The sequence below is a fragment of the Salvelinus sp. IW2-2015 genome, linkage group LG32, assembly GCF_002910315.2.
Source record: "Salvelinus sp. IW2-2015 linkage group LG32, ASM291031v2, whole genome shotgun sequence".
In the NCBI taxonomy this organism is placed as follows: Eukaryota; Metazoa; Chordata; class Actinopteri; order Salmoniformes; family Salmonidae; genus Salvelinus; species Salvelinus sp. IW2-2015.
This window is the reverse complement of record NC_036871.1, coordinates 6,070,298-6,096,403: the sequence shown is the minus strand read 5'-3', so window position 1 is coordinate 6,096,403 and position 26,106 is coordinate 6,070,298. Positions and strand designations below refer to the sequence as shown.

Below are 26,106 nucleotides of genomic sequence, written 5' to 3'. Positions count from 1 at the left end.
TATCCAATATGCAGTGATCATGTACTGGGCATATAGCCTACTACAAACGTCATTGCTACAGAACTGTTTTTAAGTCATGTTAAAACAAATCTGAGCAGATCTCAGCCTTCATTTTGARTCAGAAGTGATCTCGGCTCWGAAAAGTTTGGGGACCACTGCCCTAGATGAACTATTCAAGACCCATCAGTTGCTACCATTTGGYAAACACTGACATAGTACATAGTGCTTGAGTATGTTAACTGATTAACTGAGCTACTCCTTGTGAAAATTTGATAAGTAATATGGTATTGCAGTATAGTATTTRAAAGTATTGTGTATTTAACCCAGATCTGGACCTGTATCCAAACAGAATAGAACATTGGTTGTAAGTGCTGAGAATACTCTTATGGGTAAAAATAAAAGCTATGTCTTCAAACAGGTTTTAACAGGATTCCTAGGACCTTTTCTGAGATGCTTTATGGATTGGCCTTGGTGCGGTCCAAAGTGATTCCCTTCCACATGTGGCATTGCCCTGACGTGTGACTTTCACCTTGACCTTCAGGTATGACCTTAGACCTTCAGCCTTTGTCCTGGGAGAGTGTTAAAGGACTGTTTATTCCTTGCAGGTCGGGGTTTATTGGAGAGATCATCACCTGTCATTTTTTGGGGGACTCTCTGAGGTTTAAATAAGGCTTTGGGCCGCTGGAGAGCGACTCTCCTAAAGGAAAGAAAAAGAGAACAGTTATGCCATTGTATAGAGTACCATTTACCTGAGTGAACAATTTTGGTGCCATAATGGATCAGACTAGGGATAATGTTCCTCAAACCTCAATTTGTCTAGTTTCAATTTATCAAAAGGGTTCAAACTCCAGGTTGACCCCCCTTCAACACAGATTTTTATTTTATTTGACTGTTGTTAAAACCTTTCTGGAGCATCCTGCTTGACTGAAAACATTCACATTTAAAAGACCATAGAAACCYGGGACTTTACTGTGTTCTCATCTTCTAATTGAACATTCGTGTACTGTTCTCGTGTTTGAGATGTCATCTCAAAGTGATATAGACGTACAATAGCGGTTTGTATTGCTGTCAAATAACTTTTCTCGAGTTCAGAAAATGGTTAAGATTGGAGTTAAGAAAACTACACAACAAGTCAAACTAACACAAACGCTGATGTGAGGGTAGTTATGAATGGCTGTGCATAGATTGACCATGGACATGGAGGCCCACCTCTCCTGAAGTTGCCTGGAGGGGATGAGTCCTGCTCGGGAGTTGCTGTCACCATGACGACAGGCTTGCCACCAGGTGTCGTCCTCCTGGTTAACGATCTGAAGGATGTCCCCCCTCTTGAAGCCCAGCCCTGCCTGTCTGCAGGGGATGGCAGGGTCCTCATCAGGATTGTAGTCAAAGAGCGACCGCACAAATAACTGAGAACCACAACAAAAAACACAAGAGCTTTACTTCATTTTTTTTTTTACCAGATACGTGCAATGAAATATGTTAATTTACATAGTCAGCAATAACAGTACGGCGCCCCTGGATCAAATTAGGGTTAGGTGCTTTGATCAAGGGCACATCGGCAGATTTTTCACCTTGTCTCGGGCTCAGGTATTGGAACCAGCAACGTTCGGTTACTGGCCCAATGCTCTAACTGCTAGGCTACCTGCCACCAATGATTCAACAATAGCGTCTTGAACATCCTAGGAGAAAGTGCTGTGAAGGTGGTTTATGGTTGTCATGTTGCTATCTCATACTCTGATACTGTTATTTGTCTGAAAAGCCAAAGAACCAATATAAGCAGAGCACGATAGCTTTACCATAGTCTCATTGGCTGACAGCTCTTCCTTGATGCCAGGTACCGGTATCACTTTAAACGTCACCTCTCCCTGCGATTGAGCCTGGCACAAAAATAWTCACAGAATGTAGACTTGACTGACACACAGACAGGTACACATTAGACCACACAAACACATCAGTGATGTGTGATGCAAGCAAATACATACAATGATCCAAGCTTACAAGCAGCTAGCCTCTTAAATGTAAAGTCCCCATATTTGGTGACTCTATTTTATTTATTTTATTCAATTCAGTATGGTGTGAGAACGGTAGCTCCTATCTGCAAAAGCAGGGCGTCTGCGGAAAGCTGAGTATCTTGGCTATTGATCTGTGTCTTAAAATATTTGGCGTCTTACTACCATATATGGGCAWACGAATGTATAAGGGCAGGCCATGAAAAATGAAAAATGTGATGAAAACACTTGGATATCCCCTGTATGTCCCCCGACATCACCACAATGTTTGAGAGAGGTTGGTGTTGTAGAAATTTAGTTTTTATAGTGAACATGAACTTTTAGGCACATCCAGTGTGCAAAAACAGTGCAATTATCACATGCAGACACTTTGGAGAGGTTGAAAGGACACTTGAATGTACCCTATATACCCCATAACACCACCACAATGTTTGAGTGAGGTTGATATGGTAGAAATTGTGTTTTTATACTGAACAAATAGCATTTAGGGATTGTAAATGTGTAATAGCACTGGAATTAATAACACTGACACCACTTAAACATCTGCCCGTTTCTAGTTGMTAGGTCTATCAATCCCAGTTTTTTTWWATATTGTTCACATGTTGTGGAAGCCATCTGATGTGTTTCCAGCTCTGGGCATCAATAATTKATTTATAGGTTGTCAATGAAAGATTACTTTAAAACATTTAAAAAAAGGATTGTTTTGTGTGTGRTTGATCTTGTGTATTCTGAACTATGTAACTCTTATCTATCTTCTGATCATTTCCTCATAAACTCCCAGATGTTTTCTTTCCAAATATACCAAGTATTGGCATGTCAGAATCATGTATTTACACATGAGTAGCAGTTACTTTTGGGTATGTCTATTTAGGCGGAAATCTACATTTTGACATTACATCTAAGCTAGACACTAGCCTCACTTGGCCAGACGTACAGACTTGAAATAGACCACACACACTCACACCATAATAGGAATGATTTCCTCCGGTGTCTTATCCTCCATTTGGACTCCATTGACTTCCCTTAGCTCATCGCCCTCATGAATCAGACCTGCAAAATATCTTTGATTAAAGAGCACTAATTTCTCTGTAACGTTTTATAAATGTATGATTACACTGCTATTACATTGTATATATGTAAAGGACATCACTCTGCTMGCTTAGTGAGTACCATTTCCTCCTGATTCGGCCCATACCTGGCAAGAACTCGGGACCTCTGCCTTGCAAGCACACGTGACCACCCTCCTGAAGTGTCTAACCAATTGGRGCCACTCAAAAAGCTAGCTATTTGCTGGCGCAAGTGGGGACACTTCAGGCTGGGGAGTAAGCTTCACACATCCCAATGTAATATATTAATCGATACAATTTCATTGTTCATCAATTCACTTTTTAATTATTTTTACCACTTCTGTCTGCAGCACCCCCTCTCATGATCCTTGCTACAACTATAGCTCCAGTGGATTCATCTCTCTTTATGGTGGCCCCCTGAAAGAGAGAGAGAGAGAGAGAGAAGACAGCTGGATAAACAAAGGGAGCATGAAGAAAAAAAGGAGGGATGAGAAAGTGAGTGAGGGCCAAAAAGATAGACGGAATGGTACAACAAGGTCTTCATTGACGTTAATAACAGAGAAAACAATCATGTCTGCTCAACGTTTGCTGCTACCAATAAGCAATCTTCTAATAAAGCCATGAACATTGATGCTGTTACCCCAGGCCTTAAATGTCACTTATTGCCACTGCAATTTGTTTAGAGACAGAACCATTTTGGGAGTGTGTGATGGACATAATCACATAGCTGGAGAGGTTATCAGACTTTTTTTTTTACCAGATGTTATCAATGGGGGGAAAAACACATTGGAAACACAGCATCTCATGCCATTACCAACAATCAGGTCACGTCAGGGTGGAGAACTTCGCATTACGGCTCAGAAAAATGGCGGCACATTGCATTAATAAAACAAATCCAGAAACTTCCATACGTGTAAGTTTGGTAATACTTATCAGTCTGCATAACGGTATGTTTTCTATTATTGTCCGGAAATACCATCCAACCGCGATTGTTCACACACACACAGAGAGAGACCCACACACAACAATGCTCAAACTCTGCAATGTGTCACTGTAGATAGACTACAATAAATTGACAATAGGAATGTTCTTAAAAACTATTTTCTATGGCTTTAACCCTCAGCACATGTCCCATATTGTTGCAGCATGAGCCAACCTGGCCTCAGGGCAATTCGTATGATTTGGTTTGCTTATTTTACCCCTTTTATATGTAGACAAAACCTGCAATCTTTACCATACAAACTTCTCTATACCGCCTTTTCTTTATATCTGAAAGGTGTAGGGGGTAAAAATCGCGGTACAGTAAAACACGCCAAGGGACGTAGACATGATTGCAGTATTTTCTTAAAAGCGATAATCGAGAAGTAGCATTGGCACACACTAGGCTCTTATGTGCTGCGACTCTGACGTCCTGACGCACAATGATCACTTGGGTGTACCATGGCAGGCAACATAGCCCCAGTGATGTACTGGGCCGTACGCACTACCCTCTGTAGTGCCTTGTGGTCAGAGGCCGAGCAATTGCCGTACCAGGCAGTGATGCAACCAGTCAGGATGCTCTCGATGTTGCAGCTGTAGAACCTTTTGAGGATCTCAGCACCCATGCCAAATCTTTTTAGTTTCCTGAGGGGGAATATGCTTTGTCGTGCCCTCTTCACGACTGTCTTGGTGTGTTTGGACCATTCTAGTTTGTTGTTGATGTGGACACCAAGGAACTTGAAGCTCTCAACCTGCTCCACTACAGCCCCGTTGATTAGAATGGGGGCGTGCTCTGTCCTCCTTTTCCTGTAGTCCACAATCATCTCCTTAGTCTTGGTTATGTTGAGGGATAGGTTGTTATTCTGGCACCACCCGGCCAGGTCTCTGACCTCCTCCCTATAGGCTGTTTCATCMTTGTCGGTGATCAGGCCTACCACTGTGTCATCTGCAAACTTAATGATGGTGTTGGAGTCGTGCCTGACCATGCAGTCGTGGGTGAACAGGGAGTACAGGAGGGGACTGAGCACACACCCTTGGGGAGCTCCCGTGTTGAGGATCAGCGTGGCAGATGTGTTGTTACCTACCCTCACCACCTGGGGGCGGCCCGTCAGGAAGTCCAGGATCCAGTTGCAGAGGGAGGTGTTTAGTCCCAGGATCCTTAGCTTAGTGATGAGCTTGAACGCTGAGCTGTAGTCAATGAATAGCATTCTCACATAAGTGTTCCTTTTGTTCAGGTGGGAAAGGGCAGTGTGGAGTGCAATAGAGATTGCATCATCTGTGGATCTGTTTGGTTGGTATGCAAATTGGAGTGGGTCTAGGGTTTCTGGGATAATGGTGTTGATGTGAGCCATTACCAACCTTTCAAAGCACTTCATGGCTACGGGCGTGAGTGCTACGGGTCYGTAGTCATTTAGGCAGGTTGCCTTTGTGTTCATGGGCACAGGGATTATGGTGGTCTGCTTGAAACATGTTGGTATTACAGACTTAAATCAGGGACATGTTGAAAATGTCAGTGATGACACCTGCCAGTTGGTCAGCACATGCCTGGAGCACACGTCCTGGTAATCCGTCWAGCCCCGCAGCCTTGTGTATGTTGACCTGTTTAAAAGTCTTACTCAGGTCGGCTATGGAGAGTGTGATCACACAGTCATCCAGAACAGCTGATGCTCTCATGCATGCCTCAGTGTTGCTTACCTCGAAGCGAGCATAGAAGTGGTTTAGCTCGTCTGGTAGGCTCGTGTCACTGGGGAGCTCGTGGCTGTGCTTCCCTTTGTAGTCTGTAATAGTTTGCAAGCCCTGCCACATAAGACGAGCGTCAGAGCCGGTGCAGTATGATTCAATCTTAGCCATGTATTGACGCTTTGCCTGTTTGATGGTTCGTCGGAGGGCATAGCAGGATTTCTTGTAAGCTTCCGGGTTAGAGTCCCGCACCTTGAAAGCGGCAGCTCTACCCTTTAGCTCAGTGCGAATGTTGCCTGTAATCCATGGCTTCTGGTTGGGGTATGTACATACAGTCACTGTGGGGACGACGTTCTCAATGCACTTATTGATAAAGCCAGTGACGGATGTGGTGTACTCCTCAATGCCTTCGGAAGAATCCCGGAACATGTTCCAGTCTGTGATAGCAAAACAGTCCTGTAGTTTGGCATCTGCTTCATCTGACCACTTTTTTATAGACCGAGTCACTGGTGTTTCCTGCTTTAAATTTTTGCTTGTAAGCAGGAATCAGGAGGATAGAGTTGTGTTCAGATTTACCAAATGGAGGGCGAGGGAGAGCTTTCTACGCGTCTCTGTGTGTGGAGTACAGGTGATCTAGATTTTTTTCCCCTCTGGTTGCACATTTAACATATTGATAGAAATTTGGTAGAACTGATTTAAGTTTCCCTGCATTAAAGTTACCCAGCATCTGTCTGTGGTGGTAAATAAACAGCCACGAAAAGTATAGCTGAAAACTCTCTAGGCAAGTAGTGTGGCCTGCAATTTATCACAATATACTCTACTTCAGGCGAGCAAAATCTAGAGACTTCCTTAGATTTTGTGGACCAGCTGTTGTTTACAAATATGCACAGACCTCCCCCRCTCGTCTTACCGGAGTGTGCTGTTCCATCTTGCCGGTGCAGCATATATCCCGCTAGCTGTTAGCATTTGTGGCTAATGTTAGCAGCTAATGTAGCGAGAATTCACGTATCGGTTAGGAGAATAAGGAAGGTTAGAAAACGGTTAGGTCAAATCATACAGTTGTCCCCGAAAAGATTCAAACATGCAAACTTGCCAAACATGCCAAACAGTCACATTATACTCCCACCCATCATCCCCGACCAACATCCTTTTATTTAATTTGTAACGTAACAAAAATGTAATACATCATACTAAATGGAGGTGCACAAATATCCTACATATGGCACTGATTTCAGGCTGCATGAGCACAATCCTAACTAGAGATCTCAATTAAGGATTCATCCCTACGACCATGATCCACTCACCAGTGGCTCCTGGCATTTGAACAGGCTTATAATCTTCACAGAGTCCTCATCCTCTTCTTCGATGTTATCAGGTAGGGGTGGCAACTCGGGGTCATAACCTTTCTGTGCTACTATGTCGTGAACAGAGAGAAGGCCCTGGACAGAGGACATTAGAAAACAGCGAGAGTAGCTTTTCATATACAGCGATGAATGAATTTATTGACACCCTTGATGAAGATGAGCAAAAACAACTGTATAAAATAAAGAAGTCAAATATTGAGCTATAATGTATGTTAAAAAAATTGGGAATTCATATTATTTTATACTAATACAGTTGCTCAGAGAAATAGATTTTGTTTAACAAGTAATATTTGTATTTCTCAAAAATGTAGGGGTCAAAATGATTGACACCCTCGTTTTCAAAACCTCACCATGCGAGGGTTAACGGCACTGAGCCTTTTTCTATAAWMCATTCTTATTTCGAAGTCAAACCCACCACTGGTGTGCATGGCCGAAGAGCTCTATTTTCATGTCATCTGACCAAAGCACCGGTTGGGCGCCGAAGACGTGGATGTCGATTAAAGCAGRCCTCTGCACCTCTCTGATTCAGAAGGGGTTGGGTTAAATGCGGAACACACATTTCAGTTGAATGCATTCAGTTGTACAACTGACTAGGTYTCCGTCTTTACCTTTCCCTTTATAATCCAAGTTCACATTTGTTGGATGACGTGAAAATAGAGCTCTTTAGTCATGCACACCAGTGGTGGGTTTTGTGTGGAAATGAGAATGCACGAGCAGAAAAGAACCCCATACCTACTGTAAAATATGGTGATGGATCTGTGATGTTATTGGGCTATTTCACTTCCACTGTTCCTGGGGTCCTTGTTAAGGTCAACGGCAAGAACTATACATAGTGATATTGATATTTTAGCCAAAAATCTGGTTGCTTCTGCCAGARGGCTGAAACTTGGCCGCAAGTGAATCTTCCAGTAAGACAATAACCCTAAGCACACGTCAATTATTTGAATGATTTATTTTCTACTTTTCATTTTTGCTCATCTTTATCAAGGGTGTCAATCATTTTGCACCCTGTGTCTATTAGTGACGGTCGGTCCAGGTAGGAAGAAGAGAATACACATACAGTATCTATCTATCCCTCTGTCGGTCTCTTTGTGATACGTCTGTCCATAGTGATGAGAATAAAAAGGCCAATACAATACTGGTCAGTTCATAACAGGTTTAAAAAAACATCCAGTAACGTTAACAGTAACACGCATACGTGTGTGCCACCAAGTGAGAGCCAGGAACAAACAGGTCGTTAAAGCTATCCAAATAAATCTGCAGTGAAGTCCTGGGTTGTCCCAAATGACACCTTTTGCACTATATAGTGCACTACTTTTGATCAGGGCCCATAGGGAGTAGGGTGCTATTTGGGACGCATTCCTGGGCCGCCAACAATCCCTCGTTAATAAACGAGCTCCACTGCAGCCCTGGAAAACCAGGTACTCTGTGTGTCTGCTTTTTAATTCGACTTAACAGTTCCAGAATATTAGTGCTTCTGAGATGCTGTCAATAGGATTGAATAGAAACACATGCATTAAAAGGGCAATATGGGATTCAAACAGGTTGTTATTTTTCAAGACTCAATTGGTATATATAATTAACTTAAGTCCAAAAATTGCTGCACCAATCCTAGATTGCCCCTTTATTCGCTCAGTTTCTTTCTCTGCCCGATGCAGACTGGCTGCAGTTGTAATGACAATAATGAACATGATTGGTTATGTTACCCTTTGCTGCTAATGATGCTAATTTGAAGATGCTAATAGCTTTGTGTAAAGGGAAGATGAAGGGAGGGGGAAACAAAACTACATTTCACACCTGGATACATTTTTCGCCAACTAAATGGGCCGTGTTAGTAGTAATTATAGGCTATATTGAAACAGCACCTGTTGATTAGTCAGCAGAGGTTGTGTGTGTGTGTGTGGGTGGGTGGGTGTGTGCGTCCATGTTTGTGTTTACATGCATGCAATAACATTGGCAGGAGGAACAGATTACTTTAAGGCCAGGCACCACAGACTAAAATTACATTATTGCATCTACTTATTCTTTGTATTTTGGTCCATTAAAATTTGTATTTTCAAAAAGAATTTTTTGGGGGATAAATGTATACTTTCGTTAGTTTATCATATTACATCAAAATGTAATGAATTGTAACCACTTAAATGGACATACTTCCATACTTCCAAGCTTGCTATATTGAATCACACATCATTTAAAAGCTAATTTTCATGCCAACTCATTTTTCTCAGCCTCAGAAGAATCTGTATTCCCCACAATTTGTGTGGTTATCATAAGACTTATTTTTTACAGATAGAAAGTTGATAAAAGTAGGCCTATTTATCCACAATCGGCTATGTGTAAGTTCAGTCCTGGAGGGTCTTGACAACATGAAACCCAAAAATGTAGGCTGACTTCATCTAGTGTCCAGAAAAAGGTATTTGCGTAATGTGCAAATACAGTATATACAGATATCACCAAATTTGCAAATTTGAATACAATATTTCAGAAGAATTGCAATCCCCAAAATTATTATATTTGTGTCCACATTCTGGTAAAAGTTGATTGTGAAATGATTAAGGGAGGGGAAAATACCTTATATGGGTGTGGTGCCTGGCCTTAATGTGTCTCTAAAAGAAACGGAATGAGGCGTGTGTTTGACTGAATGAGAGAGTCTGACATTATTTACTTTCATATCCTTTATGGGAGACTCACCTTGATGTGCGGGTTGGACAGCAGGCTGATCAACTCTGAACATTCCGCACTAGCCACTTGAGTCCACAGCTCCTCAGCCAACTATGACACACAGACACACGCACACAGTATGCAGCCTCTGATATAACAATGAGGATGGTGTGTTTTGTGGTAAGATGTCTAGGGGGATACTGTTGTAACTTATTGCTTCAAGACAGTTGCAATGTTTCCCCATAGATGCAGATAAGAACAGCCTCCAGTGGGGGGGAAAGGTGTATCTAGAACCTAAAAGGGTTCTTCGGCTGTCCCCATAGGAAACCCTTTGAAGAACCCTTTTGTTCCATGTTGAACCCTTTACACAGAGGGTTCTACCTGGAACCAAAAGGGGTTCTACCTGGAACCAAAAAGGGTTCTACCTGGGACCAAAAAGGGTTCTACCTGGAACCAAAAAGGGTTCTCCTATAGCAGTGGTTCCTAAACTTTTTATAGTCCCGTACCCCTTCAAACATTCAACCTCCAGCTGCATACCCTCTAGCACCATCATTGTAAGCCTGCCACACACATAAGCCTGCCACACACATATGATACATTTATTAAACAGAAGAATGAGTTTGTCACTTCCCACGAGCCAGGTTGTGACAAAGAGCTCTTATAGGACCAGGGCACAAATAATAATAATCAATAATTTTGCTCTTTATTCAGCCATCTTACATATAAAAGCTTATTTGTTCATCAAAAATTGTGAATAACTCACCACAGGTTAATGAGAAGGGCGTGCTTGAAAGGATGCACATAACTCTACAATGTCGGGTTGTATTGGAAAGAGTCTGTCTTAAATCATTTTCCACACACAGTCTGTGCCTATATTTAGATTTCATGCTAGTGAGGGCCGAAAACCCACTCTCACACAGGTACGTGGTTGCAAAGGGCATCGGTGTCTTAACAGCGCGATTTGCCAAGGCAAGAAACTCTGAGCGCAGCACTATCCAGAAATCTGGCAGGGCTTCTGATTAAATAACATTTTTACAGAATCGCTTGTTGCAATTTCGATGAGGCTCTCTTGATCAGATATCGGTAAGTGGACTGGAGGCAGGGCATGTAAGGGATAACGAATCCAGATGTTTGTGTCGTCTGTTTCGGGAAAGTACCTGCGTAATTGCGCACCCAGCTCACTCAGGTGCTTCCCTATATCAATTGACATTGTCCGTTAGCTTGAGTTCATTTGCACCAAAAAAATTCATACAATGATGGAAAGACCTGTGTGTTGTCCTTGTTAATGCAGACAGAAAAGAGCGCCAACTTCTTAATCATAGCCTCAATTTTGTCCCGCACATTGAATATAGTTGCGGAGAGTCCCTGTAATCCTAGATTCAGAACATTCAGGTGAGAAAAAACATCACCCAGATAGGCCAGTCTTGTGAGAAACTCTTCATCATGCAAGCGGTCAGACAAGTGAAAATGATGGTCAGTAAAGAAAACTTTAAGCTAGACTCTTATTTTTTTTTTTAACGTGTCAATACTTTCCCCCTTGATAACCAGCGCACTTCTGTACGTTGTAAAAGCGTTACATGGTTGCTGCCCATATCATTGTACAGTGCAGAAAATACACGAGCGTGCAGGGGCCTTGCTTTAACAAAGTTAACCATTTTCACTGTAGTGTCCAAAACATCTTTCACGCTGTCAGGCATTCCCTTGGCAGAAAGAGCCCCTCAGTGGATGCTGCAGTGTACCCAAGTGGCGTCGGGAGCAACTGCTTGCACGCGCGTTACCACTCCACTATGTCTCCACGTCATGGCTTTTGCGCCATCTGTACAGATACCAACACATCTTGACCACCAAAGTCTATTTGATGTCACAAAGCTGTCCAGTACATTAAAAATATCCTCATGTCCTGGTTTCCAGTGGTTTGCAATAGAGGATGTCTTCCTTAGTTGACCCCCCATAAACGTAACGGACATATACCAGGAGCTGTGCCAGGCCTGCCACGTCTGTTGACTCATCCAGCTGTAACGCATAGAATTCACTTGTTTGTATGCAAAACAGTAATTGTTTCAAAACAACTCCTGCCATGTCATTGATGCGTTGTGAAACAGTGTTGTTTGATGAAGACATTGTCTGTATAGTTTTATGGGCCTTTTTCCCCAGCATTGTCCCAGCCATATCCTCAGCCGCAGGAACAATTAAGTCCTCCACAATAGTATGGGGCTTGCCTGTCCTAGCCACTCGGTAGCTCACGATAGGCGCTTCTAGCCCCTTCTTATTAAATGGTATCTGTTGCTTTCATACATGTCTTACTAGTCGAAAGTCATCTTAATTCTCGCTCAAAAAACTCCTTTGGCTTATTTTTCAAATTGTCATGTTTCGTTTCTAAATGTCTGTGCATGAGTGAATGTTTCCCGCGAGAGAGTAACAGTTAATGTGATTGGATGTTAATTATTTGACTAGACTTCCTCTATTTGACATTGTGTTATTTCGCTGAATACTAGATGGTTTAATTTAAATTTTTGGCAGTGAAACGAGGCAGCTCAGGCGAGGCAAAAAAATCTCACCCAAATGTATAGCCAGTTGGAAAATATAAATGTACTGTTTGAAAATGTGAAGAATGATACATTTTTTCCAAATGTGAATCACATTTTTAAGTTGGCATACCCCTGACGGCATTGCGCGTATCCCAGTTTGGGAATGCCTGTCCTATAGGGACAACCGAAGAACCCTTCGGTTTTAGAACCCTTTTTCTAAGAATGTGCTTCAAGCTGTTATGTGCACACACAAAAGAATCCATACAGTCGGGAGGAACTACTGAATATACGATTAACGTCAACTCACCATCGTTATAACCAGGAATATGACTTTCCCGAAACGGATCCAGTGTTTTGCCTTCCACCCAATACAATGGATCTGATCCCAGCCGGGGACCCTATGCGACGCCGTAAAAGGGGCAAACGTAGCGGTCTCTTGGTCAGGCTTCGGAGACGGGCACATCGCGCTCCACTCCCTAGCATACTACTCGCCAATGTCCAGTCTAAGGTTTGATGAAATCCGAGCACGGGTAACATTCCAGAGAGACATCAGGGATTGCAACGTGCCCTGTTTCACGGAAACATGGCTAACTCAAGAGACGCTAACGGAGTCGGTGCAGCCAGCTGGTTTCTTCACGCATCGCGCGCGACAGAAACATACATCTTTCTGGTAAGAAGAGGGGCGGGGGGGTATGCCTTATGATTAACGAGACGTGGTGTGATCATCATAACAACACACAGGAACTCAAGTCATTCTGTTCACCTGATCTAGAACTCCTCACAATCAAATGTCGACCGCATTATCTACCAAGGGAATTCTCCCTCGTTCATAATACAAGCCGTATATATTCCCCCCAAGCAGACACATCGATGGCCCTGAACGAACTTTATCTGACTCTTTGTAAACTGGAAACCACACACCCCTGAGGCTGCATTCATCGTAGCTGGGGATTTTAACAAGGCTAATCTAAAACAAAACTCCTAAATTCTATCAGCATATCGTTTGTGCTACCAGGGCTGGTAAAACCCTGGATCATTGTTATACTAACTTCCGCGACGCATATAGAGGCTCCCCGCCTCCTTTCGGAAAAGCTGACCACGACTCCATTTTGTTGATTCCAGCCTACAAAAGAAACTAAAACAACAAGCTCGGCGCTCAGGTCTGTTCAACGCTGGTCCGACCAATCTGATTCCACGCTTCAAGACTGCTTCGATCACGCGGATTGGAATATGTTTCGCATTGCGTCCAACAACAACATGGACGAATATGCTGATTCGTGAGCGAGTTCATTAGGAAGTGCATTGACGATGTCGTACCACACGCAACGATTAAAACATTCCCAAACCAGAAACCGTGGATTGACGGCAGCATTCGCGTGAAACTGAAGCGCGAACCACTGCTTTTACCAGGGCAAGGTGACCGGAAACATGACCGAATACAAACAGTGTAGCTATTCTCTCCGAAAGGCTATCAAACAGGCTAAGTCCCAGTACAGAGACAAAATGAAGTCGCAATTCAACAGCTCAGACACAAGAGGTATGTGCAGGGTCTACAGTCTATCACGGATTAACAAAAAGAAAACCAGCCCCGTCGCGGACCAGGATGTCTTGCTCCCAGACAGGCTAAATAACTTTTTTGCCCGCTTTGAGGACAATACAGTGCCACTGAAACGGCCGCCTACCAAAACCTGCGGCTTCTCTTCACTGCAGCCGAGGTGAGTAAAACATTTAAACGTGTTACCCTCGCAAGGCTGCAGGCCCAGACGGCATTCCCAGCCGCGTACTCAGAGCATGCGCAGACCAGCTGGCTGGTGTGTTTACGGACATATTCAATCAATCCTTATCCCAGTCTGCTGTTCCACATGCTTCAAGAGGGCCACATTGTTCCTGTTTCCAAGAAAGCTAAGGTAACTGAGCTAAACGACTACCGCCCCGTAGCACTCATTTCCGTCATCATGAAGTGCTTTGAGAGACTGTCAAGGACCATATCACTCCACCCTACCGGACACCCTAGACCACTCCAATTTGCTTACCGACCCAATAGGTCCACAGCACGACGCAATCGCAACACAACTGCACACTGCCCTAACCCATCTGGACAAGAGGAATACTATGTGAGAATGCTGTTCATCGATTACAGCTCAGCATTTAACACCATAGTACCCTCCAAACTCGTCATCAAGCTCGAGACCTGGGTCTCGACCGCCCTGTGCAACTGGTTCCTGGACTTCCTGACGGGCCGCCCCCAGGTGGTGAGGGTAGGTAACACATCTCCCACCCGCTGATCCTCAACACTGGGGCCCCCAAAGGTGCGTTCTGAGCCCTCTCCTGTACTCCCTGTTCACCACAGACTGCGTGCGCCATGCACGCCCCAACTCAATCATCAAGTTTGCGGATGACACTACAGTGGTAGGCTTGATTACACACAACGACGAGACGGCCTACAGGGAGGAGGTGAGGGCCCTCGGAGTGTGGTGTCAGGAAAAATACCTCACACTCACCGTCACAAAACAAAGGAGATGATTGTGGACTTCAGGAAACAGCAGAGGGAGCACCCCTATCCACATCGACGGGTCAGTAGTGGAGAAGGTGGAAAGTTTTAAGTTCCTCGGTGTACACATCACGGACAAACTGAATTGGTCCACCCACACAGACAGCGTTGTGAAGAAGGCGCAGCAGCGCCTCTTCAACCTCAGGAGGCTGAAGAAATTCGGCTTGTCCACAAAAGCACTCACAAACTTCTACAGATGCCACATCGAGAGCATCCTGTCGGGCTGTATCACCGCCTGGTACGGCAACTGCTCCGCCCACAACCGTAAGGCTCTCCAGAGGGTAGTGAGGTCTGCAGAACGCATCACCGGGGCAAACTACCTGCCCTCCAGGACACCTACACCCCCGATGTCACAGGAAGGCCATAAAGATCATCAAGGACAACAACCACCCAAGCCACTGCCTGTTCACCCCGCTATCATCCAGAAGGCGAGGTCAGTACAGGTGCATCAAAGCAGGGACCGAGAGACTGAAAAAACGCTTCTATCTCAAGGCCATCAGACTGTTAAACAGCCACCACTAACATTTAGTGGCCGCTGCCAACATACTGACTCAACTCCAGCCACTTTAAAAATGGGAATTGATGGAAATTATGTAAAAATGTACCACTAGCCACTTTAAACAATGCCACTTAATATAATGTTTACATACCCTACATTCCACATCTCATATGTATATGTATATACTGTACTCTATATCATCTACTGCATCTTGCCATCTTTATGTAATACATGTACCACTGCCACTTTAAACTATGCCACTTTATGTTTACATACCCTACAGTACTCATCCCATATGTATATACCGTACTCTATACCATCTACTGCATCTTGCCTATGCGTTTCTTGTACATCACCTTTAACCATCACTCATTCATATATCTTTATGTACATATTCTTTATCCCTTTACACTTGTGTGTATAAGGTAGTAGTTGTGGAATTGTTAGGTTAGATTACTTGTTGTTATTACTGCATTGTCGGAACTAGAAGCACAAGCATTTCGCTACACTCGCATTAACATCTGCTAACCATGTGTATGTGACTAATAAAATTTGATTTGATTTGATTTGATTTGATTTGAAGTCTGCCTGAAGGTCATTACTTTCCCGCTGTGAGCAAACAGAAGCCATTTTGAAGAAAAACAGCTCTTTTGGTTTGGCCCCTTCAGTAGACATTGACGATTTAAACCAGGCCTGGAGTGGCTGTCAGACAGGACCTTGAGTAAGGGGACTGGGAGGTGGAACAAGGATAGGGCATAAGGAAAGAGGAAAGGGATTGGAACTATAGTGAAATTAAATGAGGAGTCACTGACCGCAACTGTATATTTTCCACTGGTTTACTGAACTCTGCATTTTAGACACAAGTAAGGATGCCCACATTGGACATACTACAGAACAGTGGGGTAGGGCAGTGAGATAAGGAATGGTACTTAAAGGGGAGGTTTGAATTAGAGGATTATGGGAGAGTGGGAATTCTCAGTGTCACTTTATACAGTTGACATTAATGGTAGTTCAAGGCTGAAACATTACACTTGGGATGAAATTATTTTAACACCTTAATGCTGAAAACTGTCCCATGATGTCACTCTGTATAAAGGAGATATGTCAAATAATATCACTGTAAAACAAGGCTTTGCCTCAGTTGCATAATCAGTGGATGTCTTGAAAAATATTAACTTTGTTACAAAGTGTGATTGTTGACCAAAAAAAAGACAATTCAATTTCAAGCTATACAAAATACTCTAATGTCAAAGTGACAGAACAATTCACACACAAAAAAGAACACAACATTCATAACTACGATATAGTGTCAGCCCCTTTGTTGAGGCAAGCCTAAAATAATTCAGGAATAAAATGTGGCTTAACAAATCACACAATAAGTTACATGAATTCATAAATAGGGGTTGATATGATTTTTGAATGACTAACCCTTTCTCTGTCCCCCATACATACAACATATGTAAGGTCCCTTAGTCAAGCATTGAATTTCAAGCAGAGATTCAATTACAAAGACCAGGGAGGTTTTTGAAAGCCTCATAAAGAAGGGCAGTGATTAGTAGATGGGTAACAATAGCGAATCAGACACTGAATATCTCTAAGCACGGTCAAGTTAATAATTATGCTGTGGATTATGTACTAAACTACCCAGACACATCAAAGATAGTCATCCTTCTGAACTGAGCTGCAGGACAGAAAATAAACTGCTCAGGGATGTTACCATGAGGCCATTGGTGATTTTAAGACAGCTACAGAGTTCAATGGCTGTAATGGGAGAAAACTGAGGATGGATCAACAACATTGTAGTGACTCCACAATGACAGAGTGAAAATACAAATATACAGAATAAAAAAATATTTCAAAAACATGCATCTTGTATGATACAAGGCATTAAAGTAATACTGCAAGAAAATGCTAAATGGGCCTGAATGCTAAACCTTATGTTTGGGGACATATTTTCTGCTTGAAAATCTATGGCAAGAAATGAACATTTCTGTCTAGCCATGATCCCCAACATCTTGGCAGAGCTTGAAGAATTTCGAAAAAACATTATGGGCAAATATTGCACAATCCAGGTGTGCAAAACACTTATAGACCTACCCAAGAAGACTTACAGCTGTATTTGATGCCAAAAGGTGTCTGACATGTATTGACTCAAGGAGCTGAATACATATGCAACAACTATGTTTTAGTAATTCCTTTGTTATTAACCTTAAATACAATTTGACATTACAGAGTTTGTGTAGTTGACAATTAAGTCAATTTTAAATCGCACTTTGTAACACAATAAAATGTGAAGAAATCCAAGGGGTCTGAATACTTTAGCAAGGCACTGTATGTAGGGACACTTGTGCAAAATATCTCTTCCATTATCTATATTTATATCCAGCCATCCATTCATCCATCCATCCGAAGGAAGAGTGCAAAGAGAAAGACTTACATTACAGGCCAGACTCTTTGCATTATCCCGGACCGGGACAGGATTCCTTGATCCAAACCGCCTCAACCTCGCGTGGATCTGTGAAAGAGAACGAGTCAGGCTATGACACTATTACAGTGCATCACTGATGATGTACATCTGTTGTATTCATTAGTGCACACCACAGCCAAACGTTCTGCAAGGGAAAATGAGGAAACAAGGCGACTATAATTTGGCCACTCAGGAACATTCCCTAGGCGGCTTCCACCCGATTACGTAACCCTGCACCTTAGAGGCTGCTGCCCCATATACATAGACTTGAAATCACTGGTCACTTTAATAATGGAACACTAGTCACTTTAATAATATTTACATACTGCTTTACTCATCTCATATGTATATACTGTATTCTATTCTACTGTATTTTAGTCTATGTCACTCTGACATTGCTCATCCTAATATTTATATTCCTTAAATGCATTATTTTACTTTTAGGTTGTGTGCATTGTTAGATATTACTGCACTGTTGGAGCTAGAGACAAAACACATTTCGCTACACCCGCAATAACATCTGCATGTGTATGTGACAAATAAAATTTGATTTTGAAAAGTTCAGGTAGTCCCTCCCTGTTTCGGACCGTTTGCTTCCGGTTAGTTCCTAGTGAATATTACCCAGTACATCCCTCTTGCATTTCCATAGCTACACACTATGACATACTGTAATTGTACATGATAAACTCTCAGATATCATTACTATAACATAACTGTAGCATTGCCATTACGTCACAGTAGTTAAAGCCAGTTTCACCTTGACCAGTAGATGGAATCTCCTTTCCATGATCATGCTTTTAAGAAACGTAAAGTCCTCATTTCTGTCCATTATAGATTTCATCCCAGAGATCACCAAGGACAGCAGTTCAAACACACCTGAAGTAGAGGAGAAAGGAGTTAACATAAATGCCCACGCACACACAGACTGTACCAGTCAAAAGTTTGGACACACCTACTCATTCAATGGTTTTTATTTTTTACATTGTAGAATAATAGTGAAGACATAAACTATGAAATAGCAAATATGGAATCATACAGTAACCCCCCAAAAAGTGTGAAACAAATCAAAATATGTTATATTTTAGATTATTCAAAGTAGCCACCCTTTGCCTTGATGCCAGCTTTGCACACTCTTCGCATTCTCTCAGCCAGCTTCATGAGGAATGCTTTTCTAACAGTCTTAAAGGAGTTCCCACATATGCTGAGCACTTGTTGGCTGCTTTTCCATCACTCTGCGATCCAACTCATCCCAAACCATCTCAAATGGGTTGAGGTCGGGTGATTGTGGAGGCCAGGTCATCTGATGCAGCACTCCATCACTCTCCTTCTTGGTCAAACTCATTCCAACGCCCGCCCAGTCAGCAGAGAAATAACTGTGGCAACCTTGGACCTCTCGGTGGTGGGAACACCCATCTTGTGCGCAAAGTAGAGGGAGCACTGAAGTAGGAAGCCACAGCATTTAGATGGGGTGCCATCATATTTATCCGGAAGGGACAAGCAGGCGTCGCTGACCTGAGCGGGTTGCTGAATGGGCTGTTGTGCTTACACTCTACATCCAGTCGACCCAGTGTATGTTCTTTGAGATGTTGCACACTGCAAAGAACCTCTTCCATAGCCGTCCCCAGTTGTACTAGCTGTTCATGGTGTTGACTTAGGTTTCCCTCTCGTCGACCGTCTGGGAGATATTCTGTTTTCCTGCACCTTCTGTTGTGAGTCAGTATTCTGTAACGGAGACGCTGAGAGTCGAGAAGCAGGTGCAGGGGAAACGTTTAATAAAACAACAAACATGAACCGAGACAACATAACAGTAGCGTCTAAGCATAAACACAGGAACAATACTGACTGAGGAAAGACCCAAAAGGGAGTGACAGATATAGGGGAGGTAATCAGGAATGTGATGGAGTCCAGGTGAGTATCATGATGACGTGCAGGTGCGTGTAATGATTGATGCCAGGTGTGCGTAATGATGAATCCCAGGACTGGTGGTTAGTATACCGGCGACATCGAATGCCGGAGGGGAGGAGCGGGAGTAGATGTGACACACACTCAGACGCAGTCCACCTACTCCTCTCCCTCCATTTACAAGAGGGTCAGTGGGAGGGTCATAAATAGCCAGTCAGAGGACAAGGACAGGGGTCATGTGGGATGAGTCAGAGGTGTCAAAGGTCAAACCAAGGGTGTGGAGAAAACATCAAATAGGGGAGCCCATATAAGGTATTCCCAGACAGATTCTCTTCCACATCTACATTTCAGTATGCCCAAATAGTCTTCAATGTCTTCCTTTCCTTTATTCCATTTCCTTCACAAACACTGATCTGGCCTGACTTTTTGGGAGAATACTCATAATGTGCAGGTCGCTCCATCAGACAAACACACACCTTCAAACTTACCTCCTGGTCCAAAAGAAAGACTCAGCATACTCCTTGTCTGTGGAAACCCATATCGAAAAGAATCATGATTTTTTGTTGTTGTTGAAGTAATCTAATAAGGATCTGGTATGTTTTTCCTTATATCTCAGTTGTGTATTTGTATATATTTGTGTTAACCCTATACACTGAATTGCCCTACAGAGCATTCAGAAAGTATTCAGACCCCTTGACTTTTTTCACATTTTGTTATGTTACAGCCTTCTTCTAAAATGGATGTAATAGTTTTTTCCCCCTAATCAATCAACACCCAATACCCCATAATGACAAAGCAAACACAGGTTTTTAGATATTTGTGCAAATGTATAAAAAAAAGATCACATTTTCATAAGTATTCAGACCCTTTACTCAGTACTTTGTTGAAGCACCTTTGGCAGTGATCACAGCCTCAAGTCTTCCTGGGTATGACACTACAAGCTTGGCACACCTGTATTTGGGGAGTTTCTCCCATTCTTCTCTGCAGATCCTCTCAAGCTCTGTCAGGTTGGATGGGGAACGTCGCTGCACAGCTATTTTCAGCTTTCTCCAGAGATGCTCGATCGGGTTCAAGTCCGGGCTCTGGCTGGGCCACTTAAGGACATTCAGAGACTTGTCCCAAAGCCACTGCTGCATTGTCTAGGCTGTGTGCTTAGGGTCATTGTCCTGTTGGAAGATGAACCTTCACCTCAGTCTGAGGTCCTGTGTGCTCTGGAGCAGGTTTTTCCATCAATGATCTCTCTGTACTTTGCTCCGATCCTTACTAGTGTCCCAGTCCCTGCCGCTGAAAAATATCCCCACAGCATTTTGCTGCCACCACCATGCTTCACTGTAGGGATGGTGCCAGGTTTCCTCCAGAAGTGTCTCTTGGTATTCAGGCTGGCCACTCTACCGTAAAGGCCTGATTGGTGGAATGCTGCAGAGATGGTTGTTGTCCTTCTGGAAGGTTCTCCCATCTCCACAGAGGAACTCTGGAGCCCTGTCAGAGTGACCATAGGGTTCTTGGTCACCTCCCTGATTGCTCAGTTTGGCCAGGCGGCCAGCTCTAGGAAGAGTCTTGGTGGTTTCAAACTTCTTCCATTTAGGAATGATGGAGGCCACTGTGTTCTTGGAGACCTTCAATGCTGCAGAAATTCTTTGGTACCCTTCCCCAGATCTGTGCCTCGTCACAATCCTGTCTCGGAGCTCTACGGACGATTCCTTCGACTACATGTCTTGGTTTTTACACTYACATGCACTGTCAACTGTGGGACCCTATATAGACAACCCTTCCAAATTATGTCCAATCAATTGAATTTACCACAGGTGGACTCCAATCAAGTTGTAGAAACATCTTAATGATCATCAATGGAAACAGGATGCACCTGAGCTCAATTTCGAGTCTCGTAGCAAAGGCTCTGAAAACGTATGTAAATAAGTATTTTTTTTTTCTTTCTACGTTTGCAAAAATGTAAAGAAACCTGTTTTCGCTTTGTCATTTTAGAGTATTGTGTGCAAAACAATTTTTTTAATAAGGCTGTAATGTAACAAAATGTGGCAAAAATCTAGGGGTCTGAATTCATTCCGAATGCACTGTAGATGGATAGGGCTAAATTAAATATATTCTTACTGAAGAAATATGAAAACCATACGCGTAACCATGGTAGCAATTGAAAGGGAACAGTTTGGAGACAATGGGAAAAAATATTAGACCAAAGGTGAGTACACAACAGTTCACCTGACAACACGGAATCAAAACATTACACTGTTGATTTATGTGCATTTTATATTTACTGTACTTTGACGCATTTGTTGATAACGAAATATGAAAAATATACTCTGCATACATTCAGTAACATGATGACTATTCCTGGAAAATGTGGGGTAGTCAAAACATAAAACATTTCTTTACAAGGGTTTGAGTAAGAAGACTAACTGGTGTCTCCAAGTGGCCACAGATCTCTGCAAAATACAACATTACAGTGTTTGGCCTTCACAAGGCAATTCAGAGAAACAGATTGTAATTGGGGTTCGCATAAAAAGGAGTCATGAGTGCATTTTCGACACAATAAACAAACATATGCTCATTCTGTTCAGAACAACCCAGGGTATGACGACATGTAATCTTGTAACTGTACATCAAACATAGTGTCAGAAATGTTGACACTGTATATAACACAAGTTTTATGATTTGGAAACGTGAAGAGCACATTTGGACTCATGGGTGTTTGGCTTTCTTTTATGACATCCAAGCGGTATTTATTATAATCCTCAGCATATTATCTTTCAAAATATATTGAGCCATCTTCATTTACAGCATTTCCCTCACTCAGACAACAAAACATTTGCAAAAGTTGCCTTATTACCGGGAGGGATCGGGGCTACTTGTCGCTCAGTGCTCAAGTTCAGATCAGCTGTCAGTCAAAACCCACACAGTGCTGTGAAGCGCAGAGCCAGAACTCTGACGTCATGTATAGTATATTGTACCACCCACTACATAGGAGCTTATTAGTGACCAAATCTGCCATTTTCAGTACGTACACTGTATACGTGTTTAAATGTAAAGGGATACCTTATATGACATACACAATTGAATGATTGTGGTGCAATTCCTACAAAGATATGATATGACATATTTGAGAAAAAATATATGAATTAAATTAGTCATTTATGAATATTATAAGAAGGTGGGGGGACTCACAACTTACTATTGAGAGTAGGAATAGTAGAATACACCAGCGAAATTTGGTTGTTCATCAGCTGTTTCTCTCTGTTGTCACAGTCACTCAATTAGCCATGTCAGGTAACAATGTTTGCGTTGTTATCTGACATATATTTACAAAAGATATACTGTATATGGAGGATTAGAAATTATGCAGACAATTACTTTGATGGAAGCTACAATCTATCTGCAATATTAAAGCTGATCTACCCCCAAAAATAAAAACATGTTTTGCTTTAAAAGTGCAAAAAATGATCTCTGCCCCATGGAAAATGAGTATAATTGCATGAAATTTGTTATAATATTGCTAAATGTTGTCTTCGCCCAATGACAAAATTTGTAGAATTGTAGAAAACGTGCTTTAAAACCGCAATAATTTCTCTCCGCCCCATGGCAAAATGTGTGGAATTGCAGGATATTAACCTTAAAATGTTTCTCTCCACCGTCAAGAGGGGAGCCACAAAAATGTTTTGTCACAAGGTGGGGGGCCCCCCAACCAGATCTCGCATAGGGCACCAAAAGGCTATATTATAAGAAAAGTTGATGTACGGGGTATGTTCTGGGAATGCATTCCTTATATGTTTCACATGGTTTTTTATAAATCAACACATAAAAAGAAACATGACAATATCTCTAAGAAAAATACATTATTTGTATATACATTTTCATTTGTAGGTATGAGTTTCCATGGTTAAGGCTGGGCAGCACCTCCTACTGTACAGTTGATTTATCTACAGCTATGCCTTTGATCTCCCATCCAGGGTTTTAATCAAGCCCAGTATTTTGATAACAGTAAGTTGAGACCCAGACTGAATTCCTAAAAAAAATGGCTTATGTCGCTTATGCCGCTTGTGCCTGGAGCCGCCTCTGCCTTAGAAGGCTTAGCTTACATGGCTCTTGTATGTTTTTCATACAATACATGCAACAGCTTGCTATTACTATGATCCAAGTGCTCGAAATTTGAATATCTCATGTATGTGAGACCTTAGAAGGCTTATACAATACATTCAACATTTCTGTTATGTCTAAATGGTAACCACCCATATAAGTCAGATATTACAAGAATCTTCTATGAATCTTGTAAGTGTATTTTCTGCCATATTTATTATTTGCAAGTTCCAGGTAGAACATATAAGAATTTTGTTAAATTATTCTGTCTTTTCCATAATTGGAAAATAGCACTGCAATGTGAGAATGTATATATCTGCATACTGTAGTGAGATTGGCCTGTATTCACTCATCCATTCATTCTCTATCAAGGCAGGCCCTTTTTTTTATTATCAATTGGCTGCCTCACAAACATATTAAATATGTACTGGTTGGCCAACTTGGACTGTTGCAGTGGCTGGCACGACATCCTAAACAAAGGACAACAGAATTATGATCTCGCCTAGTATAAGAGACTAAAATTACGGGAGCATACACTGAAACCATTCTGTATGTCTTGTTCTCAGTATTTCATTCTAGTGTTCAACAATCTTAAAGGCCCAGTGCAGTCAAATACATTATTTCCTGTATTTTATATATATTTACACACTATGAGGTTGAAATAATACTGTGAAATTGACGATAATGCCCTTTTGGTGTAAGAGCTGTTTGAAAAGACCGCCTCAAATTTCAGTCTGTTTTGGCGGGAAGGAGTTTTGGCCTGACTTATGACATCACCAGGCAGTAATTAGCTAATAGACCAATAAAAAAGAGAGCTCCAAACCAGCTAGTTTTCAGTTTCCCCTCCCCACTCAGACCACTCCCAGACAGTCCTAACAAAATTCTTGTTTGAGAAATTGCTCTTGCTAAGAGCTATTTTGTTTATTTTTTAACATTTTGATTGAAAACAATCACAGTAAGGTGCCCAGAAATGATTTGATATTGAGATAAAAATGGCTGCAATGGGCCTTTAATGGAGTAGAAAAAGAAAAGAAAACCTCTATGGTCCGAAAACATGTTCTGTTTTATGGTATTACTGCCACCAAGTGGATAAGATAGGTTAAATGTTTGCAATTTAGCAGATTTGACATGTCCTTTTTTGAAGATCTATTATGTAGTTCAGTGTAGGACCTGACTGATTTCAGATAGAAATGTGAGTTATAGATCTGTGACTCATTGAAACCAAATCTTTCAATAGTCCACATTCTTTCTACACTCCACCTAGTGCCATGTTATTGAAGTGTAAGTTCTCTCAACCAATTATACAAGTATATGCTCTCTCACCACAGAATCATAGCTTTTCTGTCCTTCATGTGACATCATTGATTGATGTACACAGATTGAAAGTACACTGAAACCGATCAATCAAATGCATCTGTGGGATACATGAAAGCAAGTATATGGCTGCGATCTATATTCCTAAGCAGTTGACTAACAAGCAACTGAGTCAGTTTGTGACTTTTGTTGACAATAAAAATATGAATATTGTACTGTGTGAGTGGAAAATGACTCAATACTTTAAAGAGAACGGAAACAACTAAAAATGGTGCTTGATAAATCAGATGAACTGTGTTGAATTTAAAGAAATCTGCACACTGTTTGTGACCAAAAGTGCTGAATTTATTCTTAATGAAAAGAGCAGATGGCTTTTCCATCCCTAACAGTTTGTTTATTTGTTTTACAAACCATCCTCTACAGCTATTGGATCAAAATAATGTAAATATTGATGGTGTCAATATGCAATTCAGCAAGCTCAGCACAGTACAAATTAGGTAACACTCACCAGAGAGAAAATGACTCCATGGACGTTTCTCCTTCTATAACGTGAGATGTTGGGTCCATTTGAACATCCACACGTGAACAAAATAAGAGACAAACATAGAGTAAAAGCAATAAGAACCAGTCTGATCCAGACAGTATTGGTCCATGTGACCTGTCACCAGCTCTGACCCAAATTTACCAGGCAAGCGTAAAGGTTCAATAAAACTTTGGTGCAAATGTCCCCCTCGCCCTACACGTTTCCCCATCAGTTCTATATCACGAGGTCGGTTCATTTGGATCTGAGTGGACCAGAACAGGCATTGGAAAGCAGAGGCCAAACAAAGGCATGGTCTGATGTCTCCTTGCCATTATATAGATTAACAGACAGACATACTAGACAGACAAGACAGACAGCGATACATAAAAACAGCATTGGTCCTGATTGGTAGGCTATCCAGACCAGGCTCAATCCCTGCAAAATATGGGAAGTGTTCTTACTGGTCCCGAAGGG

The 26,106-nt window shown here is 42.1% G+C and overlaps 1 protein-coding gene across 1 annotated transcript in view; it reads right to left on the bottom strand.

The window, feature by feature from the left end:
* LOC111956940 (MAGUK p55 subfamily member 7-like) overlaps nucleotides 1–20,222 on the bottom strand; it is a 47,165-nt gene extending 26,943 nt beyond the window's left edge. Inside the window, exons 1-10 of the mRNA XM_070436787.1 lie at nucleotides 20,195–20,222; nucleotides 18,562–18,680; nucleotides 17,775–17,852; nucleotides 9,790–9,870; nucleotides 7,039–7,173; nucleotides 3,412–3,493; nucleotides 2,974–3,059; nucleotides 1,797–1,877; nucleotides 1,210–1,406; nucleotides 633–697 (exon numbers count right to left, since the gene is read on the bottom strand). Coding sequence (XP_070292888.1) covers nucleotides 633–697; nucleotides 1,210–1,406; nucleotides 1,797–1,877; nucleotides 2,974–3,059; nucleotides 3,412–3,493; nucleotides 7,039–7,173; nucleotides 9,790–9,870; nucleotides 17,775–17,852; nucleotides 18,562–18,680; nucleotides 20,195–20,222 — 952 coding nt within the window. The remainder of the gene's footprint in view (nucleotides 1–632; nucleotides 698–1,209; nucleotides 1,407–1,796; nucleotides 1,878–2,973; nucleotides 3,060–3,411; nucleotides 3,494–7,038; nucleotides 7,174–9,789; nucleotides 9,871–17,774; nucleotides 17,853–18,561; nucleotides 18,681–20,194) is intronic.
* Nucleotides 20,223–26,106: the final 5,884 nt, after the last annotated feature.